Consider the following 24,465-nt stretch of genomic DNA (forward strand, 5'->3'; position numbering starts at 1 on the left):
ACTAACATCATTATTCATGTTTGGAAATAAAAGTATACAAAAAGGCCCCAAGTCTCCAAGTTTTAGGTGACTAGGAGGAGGGTGGTACACTGAAGGGTAGAGTAATCTGGAGAAAGAACTGATTTGTGGGGGGAAAATGTGATTTCATTTTTGGAGATGAATAAGTATGCTTTAAAGGCCTATGGCTTTTCTGAACACTTCTACAATCTGATCAATTCTGATCTACATGAAAGTTTTCTATGCGGATATTTTCTCAATAAATACTGTGCCTACTTCTCTTATTTACTGACGTGCTGATACTGACACTTAGCTGGTTTCCTAGACTTGACCATCAGTTTCCACCAACTGACTCACAAGCAAAAACTTTCTAAATTCTCCATGCTTCCTTCTAGGCAGGCATCTCCCTATAAGAAGCTTTAAACATAGCTATACCACTAACACCCCAACTTCTACCAATTCTTATCCAAACTCACTTCAATATATCCAGATATTTTAATGATGAAATATTAACCAGCTATAACATCACAATTCTTAACGTTTTCACACGTCCTAAACTTTCTAATACTAGTATTCAATTAAAATAATAAAGGAAAATGTTTTAAATTAACTCTATGATAAATATACTTGTTCAGAAGTAAATATTTATAAGTTTTAGAATCAATGCCCTAATACATTAATACAAGGATACTGGTGATTTCTGAAAAAAATATTTACTTTTGATTCCTGAAAACAGTGACTTATGAACAGAAGATTAATCAACCCCCAAAGTTATATAACCTACATTTTCCTAAGGTTAAGAATTATAGAAATAACCTTATATAATTCAACTTAAAAAAGAAACTTTCTCTTAAAAATTTCATAACTAAAATTTTCATTACATTTATTTATTATATGAAAGAAAAGGAGTAGGAGTAGGAACACTGGAAAATTATCTTTCACAGGAAAGACAATCAACACTTACACGTAACTTACGTAGTTAAGGTATACTTACAGTGCATGTTTCTGTCTTCCTTCTCTTACAGCTTGAATATAGTATACCAAATTATCAAAGAAAAGCTTCATCATGTTCAGTTCTTTTTCTGCCCACCTGGACCAATTGAAAGAAGAAATAGTTTTAGAGGCACAGGGTAAGAGAATAAATCTATTCTAGAACAGGAAAAAAAATTGTATGTAAAAAATTTTCAAAAGCAAAATCTATCAATTATCAAAAACTTACAAGTTCTGTTTATATTTGAATTGTGAAAAGATATAAAGCAGTGCACCTTAATTTTTATGAAGTTAAAGCACCACAGTGTTTTAATCTCAAAATACTCAATCTCTGTGAAGGGGATAAAATGTCTGGCAGAATGCTAATTATAAATGACTAATATGAGTTAATATTAAAAAACAGTACAATACAGTCCATGTTAAGGATGGACTGTGTGCCTTGGTCATTATTTAGCAGAGTCCCTGGCATACAGAACACATATAATATGAACTAAATGAATCAATCAGTTTGTGTTTTTTTACTGTCAATAATTGCTTATTTTTTAAAATAACTTATTTTAATCAAAGAAATATTCAGGTATTAAAATAAACTAGAAACAATAGAAGAAAAAAAGAAATAGTGATAAATACAATTAGAGATGGCAGGGTCCATAACTAACATAATCTATCTCACACAATACTTATTAGCAATATAACTACTAACATGTAGAAGTACTGAAATTCCAAAACTTCAAATGTAATTTACATCATGTTTTTGCTACAGCCTTCTTTTCCAAATAAGTTACTCTTGCATTGCCAATCACTTGCCAGTCTGTTTGCTGGTTACCTGAAGATTTACTAAGATGATCAGAGATAATTTCCAATTTTAAAATATGGGCCGTAAGAGTTTAAGAGACAGTATGCACCAAATGCTGAGTGTTACTGCACATAATTGGTTCACACCAAGTGGAAGTTTTTGTTGTTATTGATGCCAACTAATCATAAGAGCTCAGTTCTTTTAAGTGATCCACTTGATAAGATTTAGGATACCAGTCTCATGTTGGAATTAACTGAGCTTATTTACATTTAACTTAAGGAACAAGCTAAAAGGGTTTCAACTCAATATACTTAAGTTCAGGTATACTTGATAAGTAACTGAATATTCACAGCTTCGCACTTCTATAGGAATGTTATCTTTTGTTACTCCTTAATTCAAACCTCCTCACATGACTACAATACCAACTTGCCCAGGGAAGCTACAAGTGAATCACTTTAATACTTTTGAATTTTGTAATTCAGCCATTTAAAAACCATGGGAAGAGAGTCAATGAAATAAAACTCATGGTACTCTTGTACTTAAAGGATGCTAAATGCTTTCCCCTACTCCTCTGTTTAGTATCTCAAAGAACTTCCTTGCACTCACAAACAGAATTGTCACTAGGGTCACATTGAAATATTAACCAAAGAAAGAGACTTTCTAAGATGATTTTTAAAAAGCAGTAATAGAGGTTCAGGTTAAACAGATCCCCTATTAAAAGAAAAAAAACCAGCAAGGGCTATAACTCAGAAGAACTAACTTCATCTTATTTAGAACTATAGTACAGACTTCTAAGAATTTTTTAAATCATATTCATTTTGAAAGCAAGTATTCCTACCAACTAATTTAGATTTGAGAAGGAATTAGATAAAACTCCATCCTACTTCACCTCACAAATAAATCCTTCAACAGGTCTAATTTTTCCTAAAATTAAAGTCTCTGAAATCTCTCCAAAAAGTCTATTTTGAATAAAGCAAATAATACTTTCTTAGAGGTTAATGAAGTGCCTGTGATAGCCAACTTTCTCTAGAATATTCTCAAACATTAAATCAATATCACATCAAAGTACTATCCTTGAAAGAATTCTTTAACATTAATTATAAGTTCTCTATCTATGTAAAGGAGTAATAGGGTGGTGTCAAAATTATCCCTAACGTGATGTAATGTCTAGAACCAACTCCTAGTAATGGGAAAAATTAAAGGCATCATAGAGTGTTTAATGTGTGGATCTTCTTCAGGAGTCCTTTGCCATGGTCAGATACACTAAAAATCTTTACCCTAAAATTAAAGCATTAATTGCTACAATATTTTTCTCAAACTACAATGAGTACAAAGGTCAGACTTCCTGGTGACAGGGATATACATAATCTCCATGGGGCTAAGTGGCAGAGATAGCACTCAGAAATCTAAGCAAACATTTGAATTACACAAAATTCAAATTTTCCTGGTGCAGAATAAAAGCTAGTAAGTTACTCAAAACCTTGTTTGATAATTATGACTGGGAAAAAAATCTTTAACATGAATACTTCTGTTTCTTTTATTTACTTACATTGTAATCCAATGTGTATCGTAACTGCTCCCAAACTGCTGAAAAGTACCAAACAGTTTTGGAAGAAGACGAAGTGAAATTACTACTGATCTGAAACAGCAAAAACAGGTATTTATAGAATAAAATAATTTTAAATAGTATCAACAATTCTAGATCTTAGCAGAAATTCAGCTATTTAAAATCTTAAATGCAAAAAGAGTTAATGAACTTCACATACATTTCTATGCAAACACAAAATTTTTTCCTAAAGTATCAACTTATTATACACTGGGGCAAGAAATCCAAGTTTTAAAAATCCAATCCAAGACTTTTAAAGTAAAATACGCTATATAAATATCTGAGTATAAAAGCAAGTGAAGAGCATTTAAATATAATTTTTTTTAATGAAAGTATTCTTTAACAAGTCATAGGTGCTTCTGAGGATTTAATCAAGGAAAACAGGAAGCAGCAGCTTAGGTAAATTATCTAGAGCAGGGCTTCTCAAAGTTTAGTGTGCACTTGATCCAGCTAGGGGGATTTTTGTTAAAATGCAAATTCTAATTCAGTAGGTCTTGGGTAGGTTCAGGATTGCATTTCTAACAAGCTCACAAGTGATACTCAAACTGCTGGTTTGTGGACTACAAACAATAAATGTAGAGAACATTTTTCAAACTATATAAATTATCACTTTCTCCCTAATTCTCACTTAATATAATCTCCATCTAAATTGAGAATCACTGCATTATGAGCCATGCTAATAATAGAAGCACACCACATACCTCAAGTATAAAAGGGCCAAAAGGCAATAGGAAATCATTCTAAAACCTCAAGAAGATCTGAGCATGTCTATCTTCTGGAAGAAAAGGGGGTACAGGGAACATATTGACATGCAAATCCCAGAAGTCCTAGTAGGCAAGAAGGTTGCCTGCATGAGCCTTGAAAGAAGCAGGACACACTCTAATAAAGTTACTGAATTTCTTTTATTTTTAAGCTTAGGAGCCAGTATTGCTTCATGAAAGAATTTTTAAAAAGAGAAAAAGTTGGCACCCTACCCACAAGTATGGAGTACAAATAAGTCCTCAAAAATGCCTACTCTTTTTAAGAGTACCAGGGATATTAGAATACAGGGCTACACTTCTGAGTGGGAGGAAAACAGTGGCGAATGCTGAGTAGGAGAAACTTCAAAACTTTATGTTTCTGAATGAAATCCAAAGTACTTAAATTTGACTACAAAGCCTTGTCTGATCTGTCCCCATTCCTTCTATCAGTCTAACCTATTTTCCTTCCCATCTTCTTTTTGCTTTTCCTTCAAAACACACGAGCACATTCCCGCCTCAGGGCCTTTGCTATTGCCTCTGCTTGGAATGCGCTTTACCTAAACAGCTACCTGAAGGACTCCTTCCCTCACTTTATTAAGGTCTCCTCAACTGTCAACAGAAAGGATGACCCTGACAACTCTATATTAAATAACACCCTTCCATTGCTCCACGAACCTCTATTATTCTTGACTCCCTCCCAATTTTTGTTCATTCATCATCACCTAATGAATATTCCTTTATTTAATATGTCTACCACTAGAATGTGCTCGATGTGAGCAAAGACTGTCTTATTCATTAAAAATTCCTGCATATGGTGCATGCTGAGTATATAGTTCCTTAAATAACAAACCAGCAAAGAACTTAAACGCAAGATTTTCAAGGAAGGAGGAAGACCAACAGTGTAAAATGCTATATTACAGTTATGAAGGAAAAGGACAGAAAAACTACTACTGGAAGACAAAAGAAACAGCATGTTAGAAGAATGTCAGAGGATCAAAACGACATTAGTATAGATTAAAGAGTATATAGTGGACTTCCCCCGTGGTCCAGTGGTTAACACTCCGTGCTTCTACTTCAGGGGGCACAGGTTTGATCCTGGTGGGAGAAGTTCCACATGCTGCGCAGTGTGGCCAATGATAATAATAAGTATATAGTGAAGCAATGAAGACAGTAAATGCCTGATATCCAGTAACTACAAAGTAAATATTCTTTGAATATTCTAAAACATTTAAATTTTTAGTATACTTTTAAACATTAAAATATTTAATATTTTTCAACAAGTTGCACAGAAGTGGTGCTTGGGAAGATAGACCAAGATAGATCGGGGAAATCAATTTCAATTTTAGATTATTTATCTAAAATCCTTTGTCAAAGTTTCAGAAACATTAGCAGAGTTTTTCCTAAAAATTAAGACATAAAAAACTAGAATGAATATATGTATATTAATTTGACTTTAAAAGCATAAAATCAATGAGATATCACAAAGAAAAAAGGACACAGAAAAATTTCACCTAAAATCACAAAAGCAAATTCCTAGTTTGCCTAGTGTAATTTCAACAATACTTTTAAAATACAAAGAAACAAAGACTAGAGATACCATATGTCACTAAAGCAAGTCTTATAGTGTGCAGCAGTTGTATATTTTCTGAAAATCTTATTATATTACCTCTTTTGCAGTCAATGGTGTTAAGAGTCTAAACTTTAAATTTACTTTCCAAATTTTCTACAATAAACATGCTTTCACATTTTATAAAATGTAATGTAGAAGCAAGCACATGATGCTTGACATTAGAGAACAGGATGCCAGGCATTGAGCGGGTTTTGGTTGAGTTGAGTGAATAATGATGTGGTTCATGTAAAAGAACCCAAAACAGGATTGTAGAAATGGGACTCGTCTTACCTCTACTCCTACCCTACCTAAGGGGAATGCTTTTCTCCACAAATCATAATAAAAACACTGAATTATTAATAATTACATCTTACGTGACTAAAACAGTTTTTACAAGTTTTTCCGAAGATTCAGGAAAACTCCAAATTTTTCTCCTCAAAAAAAGACTTCAAAGAACAGAGAGACATATTTTAAGTGCCATAAATTTAAGAATATAAGAAATGACCAAATCCAGAATCAAAGTGATCCCAAAACTCTGGAACACTTTATTTAAACTGATAAATTTGAAAGGAAAATGATATAAAATGAAAATTAGTAAAATATTTACAAACGGGGTAAGATCATGTATTTGTTTGTTGACAATAATAATTTGTATTCCAATAATAAAGGAAACTTCACAAGATCACATATACCAACTTATTCCAAGTAAAATTATATCATGGTGTACAGCAGAAACACAACACTGTAAATCAACTACACTCAATAAAAAATTTAATTTTTTAAAAATAAAATAAATAAAATAATGTCATAGCACTTCTCCTATAACAACTATGAGATATTACACCTTGACTTATCAACTTTTTTGCCCAAATAGTTTTGACTGCTGATATGCTTATGAAAAACATCAAAATTACTGTTATATTCAAACTTACATTCACAAATTCTTCCAAGAGTGAAAATTTCAAATACCAAACCACACAATCCTAGGCAACAATATGTTTAAGATGAAAAGGTTCAATGGTCCAGAGTAACAAGATACAGTCAGCCCATATGCAGGTTCCTCATCTGTGGATACAGAGCTAACTGTCCTACCCTATTTTATATAAAGGACTTGAGCACCTGAAGATTTTGGTATCTGCAGGGGGATCCTGGAACCAATCCCCCACAGGTACAAAGGGATCACTGCACTAATTTTAGACTCAAGAAAAATGCTATTACTACCTTAGACTGCCCTGGTTCTTTGCCTGATACAAAGGTTTTGTTGCAACCTTTGTTGAAGGTTATTACTTATACAATAGTGTGGTGTGACTCTAAGAATTACCAATGCAACTTTATATTGCTTTAGTAGAATGAACACATTTGCTAGTGGTCTTCACAGTTAAAGTTACATTTGGACGATTTTTTCCTAATCCTAGACTCCATATTTGAAGAAGACTGGTGTGTTCTACAAAATGCTACTGTCAATTTATTTATTTATTTATTTAAAAATATTTACTTATTTGGCTGCATCGGGTTTTAGTTGTGGCACACAGGATCTTTGTTGCTGCGTGCAGGATCTTTTTAGTTGCAGCATGCCGGATCTCTTACCTGTGGCAGGCAAACTCTTAGTTGTGGCATGTGGGATCTAGTTCCCTGACCAGGGATCGAACCCAGGCCCCCTGCATTGGTAGCATGGAGTCTTAGCCACTGGACCACCAGGGAAGTCCCTCAGTCATTTTAAACTATAGTATATACCAAGAGTTGACAAGAAATGCTGTATATAATATAGTCTTTACAGAGAGAAAACAAAACCAAAAAAAAGTACATAGTACCATGCATTTCTTAATTATATGAACCTTTATTTATGTAAACAGAATCCCTGACACGTGAGCATTTTTTCTTTTGTATTCAAAGGCAAAAAGTTTCACACGTGGGTTACACTACCTACTGCATAAAGAATGGCAAAAAAATAGCATACTGGATAGGTTCCCAGACAGAGTCTCAAATCAATTCTCAAGAAGCCACAGAATTTCAGGAGGTACCTAGCCCAGGATGTGAACCTGCATGTGAACCTGCCTTCTAGTAAACACAGAACACCAAAGGGGCTGATTGCAACCCAACTCCTACTTCCACCCTACTCACTAGACAGCAGTCTTATCTCATTCACCCAAGGTAACAAATACCAAGCTGAAAAGTAATGGATTTTTCATTGTGGGAGCTACTGTCTACCTCATGCTCTCACTTTATGAAAACATTCTGCAAACCAGTCTACTATGTGTTTCCGTGTGTAACTTTAAACCTCCTGCACCGCTGAAATGTTATATGCCTTATAAAACAATCTGCCTAAGGCTAAATGTGCATAAGGCACATGCTGCATGTTTAAAGTGTTTTAAAGTGTAAACACTTTAAAAACTTTAAAAAGTGTTTTAAAGTGTTAACAGTGGGTTCCATATAAATGGCAGAATTATGGGTGATTAATGGGAGACTTTTCCTTTTTCAGATCTCTATGCTTCCCAAGAAGTAATGAGCCCATATTACTGTTCAAAAGAAAGCTAAGTTCATTTTGTGAAATAAACTGTAATAAGACCATAGAACAGCAAAAACAAACAAAAATTGGTGACAGGTCTATAAACCATGGCAAGTGAGGAACTAGAAGGAAAATTAAAAAGTCAACATAGAGAAAATAAAAAGAAACATAAAACCTGTGTAAACTACATAAAAAATTGACATCATCAAGAAGCAGACATCTGTGGGGTTTTTTCGGTCAAATGTCAGGAAAATGGTAAATGAGTTAAGATTTCAGTGGCCCATTTGTTTCAACATAAGGAAGAGCTTTCCTATTAATATTAACACCCTTGTGCAACATTCCTTTCCTACTGTGATGGCAAACTCAGGGGGAGAGGAATCCTTGGAGAAAGGATTCTTGTGTTCAGAATAGGATTTCTCAAACTCTGATATCAATACTGACACTTCACACAATTCTGTTGTGAAAAGCTGTCCTCTGCATTGAGGGATGTTTAGTAGCATCCCTAGCCCCAAGTAACATCTCCAATTCCACTCATTAATGTGACAACCAAAAATATCTCGACACTGATACCGCCTAGGGAGAAAAAAATCACCCCCATTAAAAACCACTGGTTTAAATGTAAAATAGATAGCTAGTGGGAAGCAGCTGCATAGCACAGGGAGATCAGCTCAGTGCTTTGTGACCACCTAGAGGGGTGGGATAGGGAGAGTGGGAGGGAGGTGCAAGAGGGAAGGGATATGGGGATAAAAGTATAAATATAGCTGATTCACTTTGTTATACAGCAGAAACTAACACAACATTGTAAAGCAATTATACTCCAATAAAGATGTTAAAAAAAACAAAACACTAGTTTATCAGGAAACCAAAACTAATAATGTTTAAAAAAATTAATTATTTTTCAGTTTGCATGATAACTTCAGTAAGTTCAGCCGGTATACGCTGGATGTGTTGCATGACACAGGCTAAAAAATGCCACTATGCTCTAAGTACTGGCATATATGACCAATTAATAATAGGCCTAGGGCTTTCCTGGTGGCGCAGTGGTTAAGAATCCGCCTGCCAATGCAGGGGACATGGGTTCGAGCCCTGGTCCGGGAAGATCCACATGCCACAGAGCAACTAAGCCCGCGTGCCACAACTACTGAGCCTGTGCTCTAGAGCCTGCGAGCCACAACTACAGAAGCCCGTGAGCCTAGAGCCCGTGCTCCGCAACAAGAGAAGCCACCGTGATGAGAAGGATGCGCACCACAATGAAGAGTAGCCCCCACTCGCCACAACTAGAGAAAGCCCGCGCGCACCAACGAAGACCCAACGCAGCAAAAAATAAAATTAAAAAAAATAATAAATAAATAAATAATAGGCCTAGCGTAATACATACAGCAACCGTCTGAGTAAATTTTGAGGCCAAAATTAACATCAATATAATAGTTACGTTTACTATATATCAATAAACCATTAAGTAATAACTATGATTAGTTATAGGATTGCCTCCAACAAATGAAAAATGCTTCAACTTCAAGTGATTTGGGAGTGAACAAATTAAAGCTTAATAAAAATCCAAATTGACGATTCTCCATTTTATACACAGAATTTTCCTTTTGTCTCTTTTAAGCTACACTACTTAGAAAAATATATGCTCATTATGGAAAAATTAGAAAATAGAAAACCATAAAGAAAAAAAAATTAACTGATTCCTCCCAGAAATAACCGTTCTACAGCCTCACATATTGCTTGCAATCTTTTTAACAAATGGGCCTATGAGTATATGCCCATATCATTATATAATCTTTGAAAACATTTGACTCTTAAAGGCTACATGATATTTCATCTTTCACATAGCTTTTTTCCTTTTTATTGAAGTAACATACATGAAAAAACATGTATAAACCTAAGTGACAGTTCAAAATATTAGGAGGTGAACCATACCTGTGTAACATGCACCAACATCAAGAAAGAAATCATTACCAGCATCCCAAAAGCCTTGGGATATGCCCCCTTTCCAGTCACTAACAACCCAAGAGAAACCATTATCCTGACTATTAAATACAATAGTTTTCCTGATTTTCTTTTTTAATTTATTCATTTATGGCTGCACTGCATCTTCGTTGCTGTGTGCAGGCTTTCTCTAGTTGCGGCGAGCAGGGGCTACTCTTCATTGCAGTGCATGAGCCTCTCATTGCAGTGGCTTCTCTTGTAGCGGAGCACAGGCTCTAGGCGTGCAGGCTTCAGTAGTTGTGGCATGCGGGGTCAGTAGCTGTGGCTCATGGGTTCTACAGCGCAGGCTCAGCAGTTGTGGCGCACGGGCTTAGTTGCTCTGCAGCATGTGGAATCCTCCCGGACCAGGGCTCAAACCCGTGTCCCCTGCATTGGCAGGCGGATTCTTAACCAATGCGCCACCAGGGAAGTCCCAGTTTTCCTGTTTTTAAACTCTATATAAACAGAGTAATAGAGATATACTTTTTTACATCTGGCTTCTTTCACTCAACATTATATCTGTGAGATTCAACCACACTATTCCATGCAGTTGTAGTTCTTTCATTGTTACTACTATATATATACTATTTCATTCAACAAACAGTCCACAGTTTAATTTTCCTTCCTATTCTTTTTTTGTCATTTGAATAGCAGTACAAATAGTTATTTCGAATAATGCTTTTATGAACATTCTTGAATGTGTCTTTTGGTGACCTGGATGTATTATTAAAAGGCACATACTTAGCAGTGGAACTGCTGGGCCACAGGATATGCAGATGCACTTTTGGGGAATAAAAACTGATACAACTTAAAAAAGTGTTCATTAGCTTCACAAAGACTTTTAAAAGACAATTAACATTTTAGGGACTTCCCTGGTGGTTCAGTGGGTAAGACTCTGCGTTCCCAATGTAGGGGGCCCAGGTTCAATCCCTGGTTGGGGAACTAGATCCAGCATGCATGCCTCAACTAAGTTCGCATGCCGCAACAAAGATCTCACGTACTGCAATGAAGATCCCGCACATAGCAACTAAGACCCAGAGCAGCCACAATAAATAAATAATAAATAAATATTTAAATAAATATTTAAAAGACAAAACATTTTAAAACTAATTTCTATAATACCTATGTAAATGATGAAATATCATCCACCTATTAAAAGCATTCCTTTTAAAGAATATATGCCAAATGAGGCAACTGATCCACTAACAGGGGTCTATTAGTGGTTTCTTATACCTGCATGAATAAGCAATTTTTCTATTGTGATTGTTCCAATTATATCCCTTTAAAGATCAAAAGAAGAAAACTAAATATTGCACTTACTTTTTCTAATTCAATTAGATAAAAAAATTTTTGAAGCAGTTAAATATTCAATAAAATTAGACATTTATATTGAGCCTGGGCAGAGGTAAGCTGAAAATATTAATATAATATACTCAATTAGGGGCTTCCCTGGTGGCACAGTGGTTAAGAATCCGCCTGCCAATGCAGGAGACACGGGTTGGAGCCCTGGTCCAGGAAGATCCCACATGCCACGGAGCAACTAAGCCTGTGCGCCACAACTACTGAGCTTTCGCTCTAGAGCTCACGAGCCACAACTACTGAGCCCACGCGCCGCATCTACTGAAGACCATGCACTATAGAGCCCATGCTGTGCAACAAGAGAAGCCACCACAATGAGAAGCCCACGCACCACAACAAAGAGCAGCCCCCGCTCGCCGCAACTAGAGAAAGTCCACGCGCAGCAACAAAGACCCAACACAGCCAAAAATCATAAACAAAAAAATAAATTAAAAAAATATATATATTCAATTAATAACTGAATTCACTACATCAGAGAATGGAACAATATTATCAGAGCAGTATAAGGGAAACTGGAGACTGTATCAACAGAACAGAACTGAAAATCAAGAAACTTGTGGTAATTATTTGAGCCCCAATAAGAAGTATATAAATATATAGCAGAATTCAAACTAGGGAAAAAACACAACTAACCTAATTCTTTGTGCACTACAGAAGTCAAAAGATCCACCCAGATGGAAGAACAATGCCATTAACAAAATGTTTATATTTCAGCTTAAGTTTAACTTCACTTATCGTATTTAGCTTCCTTTATATATAACAGTTCAAGAACATTTAAACTGTAATCTGAAAATAGAGTAATCACCACCATGTTTCCAGAATCAAGAAGACAGTATTCCTTTGTCTCTGTTGGAGGGGATCTAATCAAGAGTGCCGAAAAGTGATGAAAAAAGCAAGACTGTGTGATAACATATAAACCCTGTGGGGGAAAACAGTTTAGAACTAATATAAAAACCGCAATTACTAAAATAAATAGGTTGATAATGGCACATTAAATGCTATGAACCCACCATATCTAGGTCAATAAGAATACTGATTATGAATGTGATTATTGCATAAAAAACTTTAAATTCCTATTTACCTGTTGTTTCCTAAATTTTCAAGGCAACCTTCAATGAATCTCATTCGAATCTGTCTATCCGTAAACCAACATACTAAGGAACAGAGAAGTTTCTCTGCTTCATTTATTAATCCTTCAGAAAGATTAACCTACAAAAAATGTATATACATAAAGTTACTGTTTATACTGAATGCATTTTGCTGTAATTTTGTAGTCTTTTGGCTTTATTAAATAACTTACTGCATCATCATCTTGGACTATATCCCACAACAAAGTGTTTCCTTTCTTGCAAACATTATCCAAATTAATGTCCGTTACAGCATTACTGCTGAATTGATGTTTATGAACTGTAGGTCCTGAAGGGGCAAAATATAACACACTATAGAGAATGCAGTTGACTGAAATTGTAAAGTGAACTACAGCATTCATAAAGTTAACAAATTCAAAGTGAAGTATAACAATAAATCTCTTCTTACATCACAAGATAAAAACAAGATTAACACAGTTGCTTTATGAATGAGACAGAATAGTACTGTTTAGAGTTTGATACTACTAAAGTAAAATAAGAAAAGTTTTCATAGCCTCTCCACTATTTCATAGTCTCCTCACTATTACTAATAAGTATGATTATTTAATGTTTTCCACATGTCAAGAGAACTGTATATAAATATTTGAAACCCAAATTAAACATTAAGAAGAAAATTTAGCTGAATTAACTAATTCATTTGATTTCATTAAAATGAGAATTATGCAACCTTCACCATAATTCCGTTTTAGAACACTTTCACCACCCTAAAGCATTCCCTCATACCTAATTACATTTAATCCCTGATCCCATTCTCGAGCCCTAGTCTGTTCTTCCATCCCCATAAATTAGCCTTTTCTAGAAATTTCATATAAATGGAATCATACAATACGTATGTATACTCTTATGTCTGACTTTGTTCACTTAGCAAAATGTCTGAGGTTCATCCATGTTGAAGCACCTATCAGTAGTGTGTTCCTTTTAAATACAGAATAATATTCCATTATATGAAAATATTGTTTATATATCTACCAATTACTGAAAATTTGGATAGTTTCCAGTTTTTGTCTAATATGAATAATGCTGCCATAACACTGATGTAACCAGTCTTTGTATAGACATGTGCTTTCTTTTCTTTAGGGTAAATACTTAGAAGTGGAATTGTTGGGTCATAAGGTAAACACGTATGTTTAAAATTTGAAGACACTGCCAAACTGTTTTCCAACACATAGGTATGGTCACTCTTTTTAATTTTAGCCATTCTAGTAGATATGCAGTAGAATCTCATTCTGGTCTTTAATTTTAATTTCCCTAATGACTAATGATGCTAGGCATCTTTTCATGTGCTTATTAGCCATTTGTGTACCTTCTTTGGTGAAATAAATCAATTCCCAATTTTTAATTAAGTTGTCTGACTACTGAGTTGTAAAAGTTCTTATATGGTCTGGATACAAGCCTTTTATTAGATATATGATTTGCAAATATTTCTCCCAGTTTGTAGCTTGACTTTTTAAGTTTGGGGTTTGTTTGGTTTATTTGTTTTGGTATTTGCTTTTTAAAATTAATTTTATTAAAATACAATGTAAATACATAATCAAGATCCAGAACATTTCTATCACCCCAAAAAGTTCTCGTGTCCCTTTACAATCAATCCCCACCACCAATCACTGAGTAGATGTCAACCATTATAAATTACTTTAGGAAATTTTAGAAGTGCATATAAATGATATACAGTATGTATTCTTCTGTCTAGCTTCATTTGCTTAGAATGTGTCTTGATATTCAGCCATGGTGTTGAACGTATCAGTAGCTCTTTCCTTTTTATTCCACTGTGACTATACAACAATTTGTTTATCTACCAGTTAATTCCAGCTGAGGTTCACAAATGAAGCAGTTATGAACATACAGGTACAAATCTTTTTGTGGACGTATGTTTTCATTTCTCTTGGGTAAATACCTAGAATAGGAATTGCTGGGTCATATAGTAAGTATAAGTTTAACTTTAAAAGAAACTGCTAAAACAGTACTCTAAACTGCCTGTACTATTTTAAGCTCCTTCACAGCAATGTATGAGAGTTGTAGTTGCTCTGCATCCTTAGCGTCATTTGATATCAAGTCCTTAATTTTTTACCCATCCCAAATGAGTAGAAATATCCAGTTGTAGTTTTAATTTGAATTTCCCAGATGACTGTAGATATTGAACATCTTTTCATGTATTTACTGACCACTTTTATATCTTCATTTATGAATTAACTAAATTTATTCATACCTGTTGTCCATTTTTAAATTGTATTGTTTGTCTTACTGTGTTGGAAGAGTTCTCTATAGTATTAAATACACAGTAATACAAGGTAGATTTGGAGAGCATTAATATGTCTAATATTTTGCTCAATTTCTAACTTCGTATAGTAAAAAAATATGTACAATACTGAATAAAAGGAAAATGGGTTAAGAATAGAAGAATGGTGAAAATTTAATAAATATGGTATAAAATTAAATTGACCTCAATCTTAACCCATTCATTTCTCAACAACCACAATAACAACAAAAATGTCAAAATAGGGAATTCCCTGGCAGTCCAGTGGTTAGGTCTCCGCGTTCTCACTGCTGAGGGCCTGGGTTCGGTGCCTGGTCGGGGAACTGAGATCCCGCGAGCCAAGCAGCACGGCCAAAAAAAAGGGGGACAAAAAAAGTCAAAATAACCTTATCTACATTATACGCAAGTAACATTTGAAATCAGAAAGTTGTTGCCAAGATCCACAAATTGCATCTCCAAGTCTGATCGTGGCTTTAAAAGCATAAACCTAATCTACCTGGTTTACTTAGTTTATAATTTACTGGCATCCCAAAACCCATGTCCTAGGCTAGCAAGTGCGATGGTATGTAACCAAGCAAGAGGTTGGATATGGACCTTTAAATTGCCAATTCTAGAACTGTTTTCCCCTCTTAATTTTTCTCCCTTTCCTCCTTTATCTCCTACTATTCTTTAACCTCTTCTAACCTCTATTCTTTAGAGTTTGGTCATGTCCTATCATCTTTTTAAGACTGATTTAGAGTGATCAGAGCCATCGTTTTTTGAACATTTTCATCACCCCAGATGAAAGAAACACCTCACCCTTTAGCAGTCACCCCTCCTCTTATTTCTCCCAATCCTCACTAGCCACAGGGAACCACTAATCTATACTTTCTATCTCTACAGATTTGCCTATCTTAGTCCTTTTATATAAATGGAATCATACAACATGTGATTCTGTGTAATCTCCTACTTTTAAGTCCTAAGATTCCTGAATATAAAATCTAATGCAGCCATATATTTTCTCAAATACAAAGCTATAATTTTTATACATATTATTTTTTATTTCTTTTCCTTGTTAAATATCTCTTGATGGAACTGCAGCCTTCACATTCATGATGGAGTATTCATAATAATTTCATTTCCTTGGGGAAAAAAACTATAATAGGAAAATTATTTGGCAAAAACATTGAAGTAACAAAACATTGACTGTTGATTCCTTTTAACAATGTGTTATATAAATTATTCCTATTTTAAATAAAGGAATAATTTTACTTACTACAGAACCTTACCTTGACTAAGATGTTCATGGTAAATAGATGCTAAATTGGGAAGATGTTGTTGGAGATGAGATGTTAGCTCTGCATGTGAATTAATCTGAACTAGCTCCTCTTCACACCCAGATTCTTCACCATCAAAATCAGCCATATTTTTTTCTGATTTTGCACTGACCTGGGAGCTGCTGCAACTGACATCATCTGCACTTAGCATATCATCAACCATATGACTGTAACACAGAGAGGAGTACAAAGTTAGCAATTACAAATTTAAACACCCATTGTGAATCACAAAAAATATCTCTCAAAACATTTGGCACAAGTTACAACCCACTCAAGAATAAAGCTACATTTGTTTGTTAACAATATGGAATATTGACAGCTTTACAAAAAATAAAAAGCGCACAAAGTCAGCACTATATATTAATTATACAATATACCTACATATTATCTGGCCCATCAACACACTTCACTAAAACAACTTCAAAGAGAATAATTATAGGGAAAAAAAAAACAGAAACTTAACTGTTAATTTTTTTATAAACTCAAATCTTAAAGTGAAACCTTAAAATTTATTTACATTTGTTCATCCAATTGCAGAATCAAATCAGACAACTACCAGGAAAAAAATTTCAATTTACAGCTGCAATCTAGATGTGGTTAGTATTAACTGAGGGACTTTTAACTCAATAAACACCTATTAAGCCCTCGCTTCTAAAACATACCATACGGGGTGCTCTAAGGATGTAAAGACAAAATGATAAAAATAACACGAAGAAGAAAAGTTCAGGATTGATTTAGAGACTCACAAATGGTACCCATACACAGAGAATATGGAAATGGCTAACATAAAAAAATTAAATCATTAGGTCTTTTCAGGTAGAGGGTTGGTGTGAACACTAAAAGAGATTTACAATGTACCAAACTGAACATATTACCCTCCTCAGTTTTATGAACTAATTGCTTTGTCTTCAAAGCATGTATGTCCTGGGGAGAACTCTGAATGTGCATTTCTGTAATGTCAGACCATAAACCAGTGGTTCTCAAACAGAAGGCCAAGGGGACATCTGGCAATGTCTAGAGACAATTTTTGGTTATCACAACTTGGGAGATTCCTCTAGTATGTAGGCCTAGAGGCTAGGGATGCTGCTAAACATCCATCCTACAATGCAGAGGGCAGCATTCACATTGCTGTAAATCCAAAACACAGAATTACCTGGCCCAAAACATCAATACTGCCAAGACTAAGAAACATTACTGTAAACTCATATGGGTTAATGATAAGAAGAAAAAGGCAAAGGAAATAAAGTAGGAATATGTATGGATGTGTAGTTCTCCCAAACAACCATATTAAATTCTGAAAGGCCTGGCAAATAGTCAGATCTAAGATAAATCCTGATAAACTACATACCCCTATTTCATCATTAACTCAAATATTACTACTTGCAATGACAGTAATAATAAATAGCAGCTAGTATTTATTAAGTTCTTATTATGTGCCAATCGTATCAGCCCATGAAATGCTCACAATAAGCCCATGAGATAGGTACTACTGTTCCTATTTTATAGATGAGAAAATGATAGTAAGAACAACTAAGTACCTTGCCCAATACTGTAACACTAGTAAATGACAGAATCACTTACTATTAAACACCATAGGTGTATTTCACAGATAATCAAAAAGCTTTATGCTGAGGCTTTATCCTTACTAATATCCTAAAATTAGAATGTGCATAAAATTTCCCTTTTCATGATCACACTTTAATGGAAGTTTCCACAAGCAATTTACTATCTACTATTAGGCAATTATTACAAGGAATTGAAGATCTAGATCTGTGTTGTCCAATACAACAGCCACTAGCCACCTGTGGCCACTGCACATGTAAAAAATGGCTGGTCTAAACGAAGATGTTAGGAGTATTAAATATACACAGATTATTGAAGACCTAGTACAAAAAAAATTTTATTAAAAATTTTACACGGATTACATGTGGATATATGATATTTTGGATATTACTGCTTTAAATAAAATGTATAATTAAAATTAATCTTATCTGTTTCATCTTGCTTTTTAAAATGTACCCATTAGGAAATTAAAAATTGGGACTTTCCTTGGCGATCCAGTGGTTAAGACTCCATGCCTCCACTGCAGTGGGGCATGGGTTCAATCCCAGGTTGGGGAACTAAGATCCTGCAAACTGCAGGGCGTGGCCAAAAATAAATTAACTAATTAATGAAAATTAAAAATTACATACTTATGGCATGCATTTGCAGCTTACATTAATGGCATGCATTTGTAGCTTACATTATATTCCTACTGGACAGCACTGATCTAGAATATATCGCAATTGAATAAATATAGGCTATAATTAACTCCCTAAAGGAAATGTAAGCTGTTTTATTTGTAGGTAGACTTACCCATCGTGGTGGTGATGATGGTGGTGGTGGTGGTGGTGGTGATGCTGTGGACCAATAAACTGCCGACAATTAAATAATTCATTCCCAATAGTCTCCCCAAGAAAGTCCCCAGTGCGTGTAATACAAGATTCCTGAGATGCTTGTGCTATATGAGCAGCATTCATTTCCCCTGAAATATCATGTTCTGGGTCTTCAGAGTGTGAACAGGTATCTAGCATTCGTATTCGATTATCTACTGATGGAACTGACTCAGTGTTAAAAACCAGGTCCTTTCCTGTTCCATTGCTTGTCCCACTTCTTTCTGATGGACCTTGGGAATCCCCTAAGCAAATGCCTGCTTGACTTTCTAATTTCCTGTTCCGATGATCTGTACCACAACTGCTTTTAGAAGGATTATGACCATGATCGTCATCTTCATCTTCTTCTTTAAGGGCTTCAATATCTGCAATGTCTTCTGACTGTACCTCACTGCCAGGGCTCCCTGCTGACTGGCTTGCATGGCTAGAATTCACCTCATTGCTAGATCCATCACTATGTCCACTACTGCTACCAGGACCACTGCTTCCATCTTCACCACTGTTGGCAGTTTCATCAGAACTTCCCTGCATGGATTCCTATATTTAGAAACAAAGAGATTTAAATAAACATTTAAACTAGTAAGAAAAAAGTAAATGACATTAACACACTGTACTTTTTTAAAAGGCTGCCACAGTCCTGACAAACTGCATTGAACAATACAAAATGGAATTAAAAACTCAAAGAAAAGTAAAGAACCTCAATGATACTTAAAAGATAGGAAAGGCCTCAACTGGCATGATGTTTATATTCCCAGTTCAAAGGATAAACATGGCACAAACCCAAAAATCCAAAAATCTCTTTTAAAGCGGGAGGAAAAAGTATTTTCATACCTCTGTATCTGAAAGTCGCTGCTGCACATGTTTGGTTCTATTAATAAGTTGCTCATCCATTTCAATGTCACTGCCTCCACTTTGATGGGTATCGCTGTTATCACTGCTTTGAGGACTGGCTGCAGGTGACCCTATATTAAAATGATGGGGTTTTTTTTACTTCTAACTTGTATTAACATGGATCTATCAGAATGTCATAATCCTTTGATTCTTTGATATAACAAAGCTTCATGCTAAGTAGCCAAAAATATAATCTGGAAATATGTTAACATTAGCCAATTATTTCTAAAGAAGATATACATGATTTCAATTAAAAGTCAGGATACTAATGATTTAAGCAAAAAGGGTAAGTAAGATAGATAGGTAGTCAGGATTTACATCTCCTATGCAAAATGAACTTTATGACTGTGATACAAATATATTATATAAAATTAATTAACTCTAGATGATCATCAAAATAAAACTACAAGTCATCTTGCCATACATTTCTAAGACTCAACTTACAAGGTGATGGTGCAGCTCTTCTGAGCTCTTCGTCCTCTGAAGGAAAAGGAAAAAAACAGGATGGAAATAATCTAAGTGACTGAATTTCTTTGGGGCACATATCAGTTGTTTTTATTACATAATCAACAAGATATAGGTAGGGAAACTTGCAATAAAGTAAGTCCCCACCACGTGTCGTAGTACTTATGGGTGCCTGCACAGGAAAGCCTAAGAAAAGGGTAGTATATGATGTCAGGAAACAAAAAGAGGGGTAAAGCTGATAAAGTTTTAGGAAACCCTAGAAAGCTATACATGTAGAAGCACACATAAAATACCTGAAAAGACAGAAAACTTTGAAGTAGAAAACACAGAAAGAGAAATGTATCATTATGTTCTATTCTCAAAATTATTTCTAAAAGAAATCATGTTGACTGTTTTCTAACCAAAAGCTCTAAAGCTTTTAGGATATAGTTTTTTTTTTCTTAAAAGAACACTAATGGAAGAAGATCCAGTAACTACTGAAACGTTATTGCTGTTATTTGAACAGTAAACCAAAAACATGAGCTAACCCCAATTTATTAACGTTTTAAGAAAACCAACACCTCCCTTTCCAACTTATTTCAAAATTGAGATTAAACTGAAACTAATTTGCAGAAACTGCTTCAAATTTGAGTTATAAGCTATGAACAACTTACTTCAAATTACATTATACTTTACTAACCTTTCTTATTTCCAATGGGAAGATTAGTGTTTAGTAAAGATGCAAAAGAACTCTGTTTAGATAGCTGGGCCTTAGCTGCTAGCGCATTATTCCACAATGCTTTAATTAACATCGATGCCAAGTACAGTGTCTTTAAAAAAAAAAAAAAAAAAAAAAAAGAGTAGAGGTTGAAATTAGAGGTTTTAGGAAATACTGTAACAAATTTAATATCCTTTTGCCTAACTGAAATGCCAACAGTAATAAACTACAAGTTAAATGATCTGAATCACAAATAAATTTTCACTTTACAAAAAAAAAAAAAAAAATTATGTTTTGAATGAATTACCTGTTCAGTATGAACACTTGGTTCAAGAGCTGAGACCAGATTAAGAAGATGTCTAAGTGGTACTGGATCCAAATTCTTGATGAGTGAAGGAAATAAGTCATGTATATACCGACTACAGTGTTTCAGCTAGAAAATAAAAGTAGAGACAATAGTCAAAAATAATCACACTACATAAATAAATAACCTGACACCAAAAAAGTTATATAAGCTTAAAAGTGAAGAAGCTGGCTAGTACACTGATATTTTTTAATATATTAGTAAAATGTTAATTACCAAATGTCATAAATTGCAGTACATAAAATTGTGAAAATAAAATTCCATTTAAGCAGAACTTCACTTTATCCAAGCAAACCACAAGCATAATTTTTTAACCTCAAGAAGGAAGCCTGCAATAAATAGTTCCTGGAATCCAAGTATAAAAAAGGATTCCAATTAAATTTAGGAACATATCACTAATATAAAAACAAGTTTAAATAGTTAATTAAAATGTAGGCAATAAAAAATAAAATAAATTACAATTAGGAGAGAAAACCAAATAAATATTATTTTTTAAGTGTACAGTGGACCCTTGAACAACATAGGTTTGAATTGTGTGCACCCACTTATACAAGTTTTTTTTTTTTTTTTCACTAAATACATACTACAGTACTATATGATCCACAGATATGGAACTGTGGATACGGAAGGCTAACTGTAAAGTTACACATGGATTTTCAACTGTGCAGAGAGCAGGTGTCCCTAATCCCCATGTTGATCAAGGATTGACTGTATTATATTTCTCACATTAAGTGGTTATAAAGTATTTATATAACATGGTCATTAACTGAAAAACAGTACAAAATAGAAACCCCTTTATAATCAAGGTCTACATAATATACACTAGGAAAGTCTCCTTTGTTATACTAAACAGAATTATGTAAATATGAGAGAAAATATAATATTTACAAAGATATGACTACTAAATATTACAATGTCATGTAAAATAAGCATCTTTTACAGCTACAAAGGTGCTAACTGCTAAATCAAGATAGAGTAACAAATCTCACTTGGTCAGAAATACCCAATTTCAGGACTCCAAAGGTAAAATGTATCCTACTTATCTACAATACATAAAAAGTCTATCAGAAAATGTAGATTTTTCTATTCTAAAACACTGACTTTTATATTTTTCAGGTGTAAATCATATAAACTCTCTTCTACTGCATCATCTGATCAGGATAAATATACACAACCTAATTTTGAAACAGAAGGTAAAATAAAATAACACTGGAAGAATTCCTCTATGTTGAGGTAACTTCTAATAAACTACACTATTTACTTCAATGCTACTATTAAATTCAACAGTGTTCTTTACACAACTGCAGTACTTTAAGACCAAAAACATTTGATTTTGAGAAATGAATCATCAATTATAAGCCTGCTGATTTTATAGATCTCACCTAAGAATATTTTAATATAGTATTAATTAACATTATAATTGGACTGTACTAACAGTTTATACTTGCTTTTTGTCAAGTAACTATTAGATTTACACTTTTCCTAATGAAAATGTGATTAAAACATACTGTGTGATAAATTCTTGATTTGTACCAGCATAAATATTAATAAAATGGGATTTTCATAATAGATATAATTTTGGTTATTTTTAAGTAACAAGACCCATAAAAGATAACTATGTAATCCTGTAACTGAGGCAAAAGACACATAAGGCTCTTTTCAAGATGCACTTTATGAAGACACATCCAAAAGCCAGGAAAAAAATATTAAGATTGATGGCTTTAGTTCCTGGTAAAAATGGCAGTGTGGAGTTGGTTCACAGACTCTTCTTAACTAGTTATTGAAAAGAAAAGAGAAGAAAAGAATGTCAGAGAAGATGGCAGAGCAGGAAGTGCCAGGAATCCAGCTCTGTACCTAGAAAGCAACTGTACTACTGGCAGAAACTGTCTGATGTAACTATTCTGAAACTCTGGAATAGCCACTTTGAACTCTTCTGCTCCCAAAGGAAAGCTTGGCTGGTAAATTTTTGTTAATGTTGGCCAATTTCAGCCTTCAGTGTGATAGCAGCTACCCATTTCCTACTCCTTGACCCTATCGCAGGCAGCTGTGGGGACAGCAATATTTGACTCTGGTACAGTTTGTTGGAGCCATGGGTGGGCAATAATGATCTTGTCCAAATAATAATGTCCAAATAACAAACTTCTGTGTTGTGAATTCAGATTACTACATCTGATGGGTGAGGTGCAGGCACAGAGGTTAGCTGCCATTGTTTCAACCTAAATCACCAAGAGTGACTACTGGGGGAATTAAAGGAGCCACACCAGGGTTTTTTTAAGACACTCAATAACAACCAAATATGTAGAACAATTTAGAAAGGTATTGCACATTCCCAGGGAAAGACACAGCTCAGAAAAATACCTGAAAAGACCATGAGCTTTCACATTAGATCATTTTTAGGCTAGGGATCAATTAAAAAAGAACAAATTCTGAGGAAAGAAGAGAATCTCTTTTCCAAAGTTACCATATTATAAAATTCAATGTTTTCAACCAAAAGAAGAAGAAAACCAACAAAAAGTATAAAAAGAAACAGGAAAATATGGCCCATCCAAATAAATAAAATAAATCAACACAGATGTACCCATCATTTGTAGAATGCTCACCCATAGGAATTACTAGACAAAGACCTTAAAACACCTACCCTTCAAGATGTTAAAAGAGCTAAAGGAAAAGGATGAAGGCAGGGAAACAATGCATGAACAAAATGAGAATATCATTAAAAAGACAGAAATTATAAAAAGGAACCAAAAAGAAATGCTGAAAAGTAAAATAACTGAAATAAAAAATACACTACAGGGGCTCAAAGGCAGATCTGAGCAAGCAGAAGAATAAGCAAACTGGAAAACAGGACAACTGAAGAAAATAGGACAACTGAAATTACTGAATCTAAGGAAGAGAAAGAAAAAAGAATGAAGAAAAGTGAAGAGAGTCTAAGGGACCTGTGGGACACCACCCAGTCTACCAATACACTCGTTGTAGAAATCCCAGAGGAAAAGAAAGGTACACAAAGTATATTTAAAGAAATAATGGCCAAAAGCTTCTCAACTTGAGGAAAGACGTAAGTCTACAAATCCAAAAAGTTCAACACACTCCCAGTAGGATAAACTCAGAGAGTTATACCAAGAGATATTATAATCGAACTGTTAAAAGCCAAAGACAATAAAATAATCGTGAAAGCAGGAAGAGATAAGCAATTCACATAAAACAGGTACTCAATAAGACTATCAGCCAATTTCTAATTACAAACCTTGGAAGCCAGAGGAAGAAGGATGATATATTAAAGGGTGAGAGAAAAAACTTTCAACTGAGAATTCTACAATTGGC

The 24,465-nt window shown here is 34.3% G+C and overlaps 1 protein-coding gene across 3 annotated transcripts in view; it reads right to left on the bottom strand.

Annotated features, from left to right (window-relative positions):
• The window catches only part of USP34 (ubiquitin specific peptidase 34), a 235,613-nt gene that overhangs the window by 110,304 nt on the left and 100,844 nt on the right, over positions 1 to 24,465 (bottom strand). For all 3 annotated transcript variants that reach the window (XM_068565002.1, XM_068565001.1, XM_068565000.1), the window contains exons 11-20: positions 21,088 to 21,213; positions 20,763 to 20,892; positions 20,063 to 20,098; positions 19,559 to 19,689; positions 18,651 to 19,264; positions 16,248 to 16,462; positions 12,878 to 12,993; positions 12,659 to 12,786; positions 3,333 to 3,422; positions 992 to 1,087 (exon numbers count right to left, since the gene is read on the bottom strand). In XM_068565002.1, coding sequence (XP_068421103.1) covers positions 992 to 1,087; positions 3,333 to 3,422; positions 12,659 to 12,786; positions 12,878 to 12,993; positions 16,248 to 16,462; positions 18,651 to 19,264; positions 19,559 to 19,689; positions 20,063 to 20,098; positions 20,763 to 20,892; positions 21,088 to 21,213 — 1,682 coding nt within the window. The remainder of the gene's footprint in view (positions 1 to 991; positions 1,088 to 3,332; positions 3,423 to 12,658; positions 12,787 to 12,877; positions 12,994 to 16,247; positions 16,463 to 18,650; positions 19,265 to 19,558; positions 19,690 to 20,062; positions 20,099 to 20,762; positions 20,893 to 21,087; positions 21,214 to 24,465) is intronic.

Source organism: Eschrichtius robustus, chromosome 15 (assembly GCF_028021215.1).
Source record: "Eschrichtius robustus isolate mEscRob2 chromosome 15, mEscRob2.pri, whole genome shotgun sequence".
In the NCBI taxonomy this organism is placed as follows: domain Eukaryota; kingdom Metazoa; phylum Chordata; class Mammalia; order Artiodactyla; family Eschrichtiidae; genus Eschrichtius; species Eschrichtius robustus.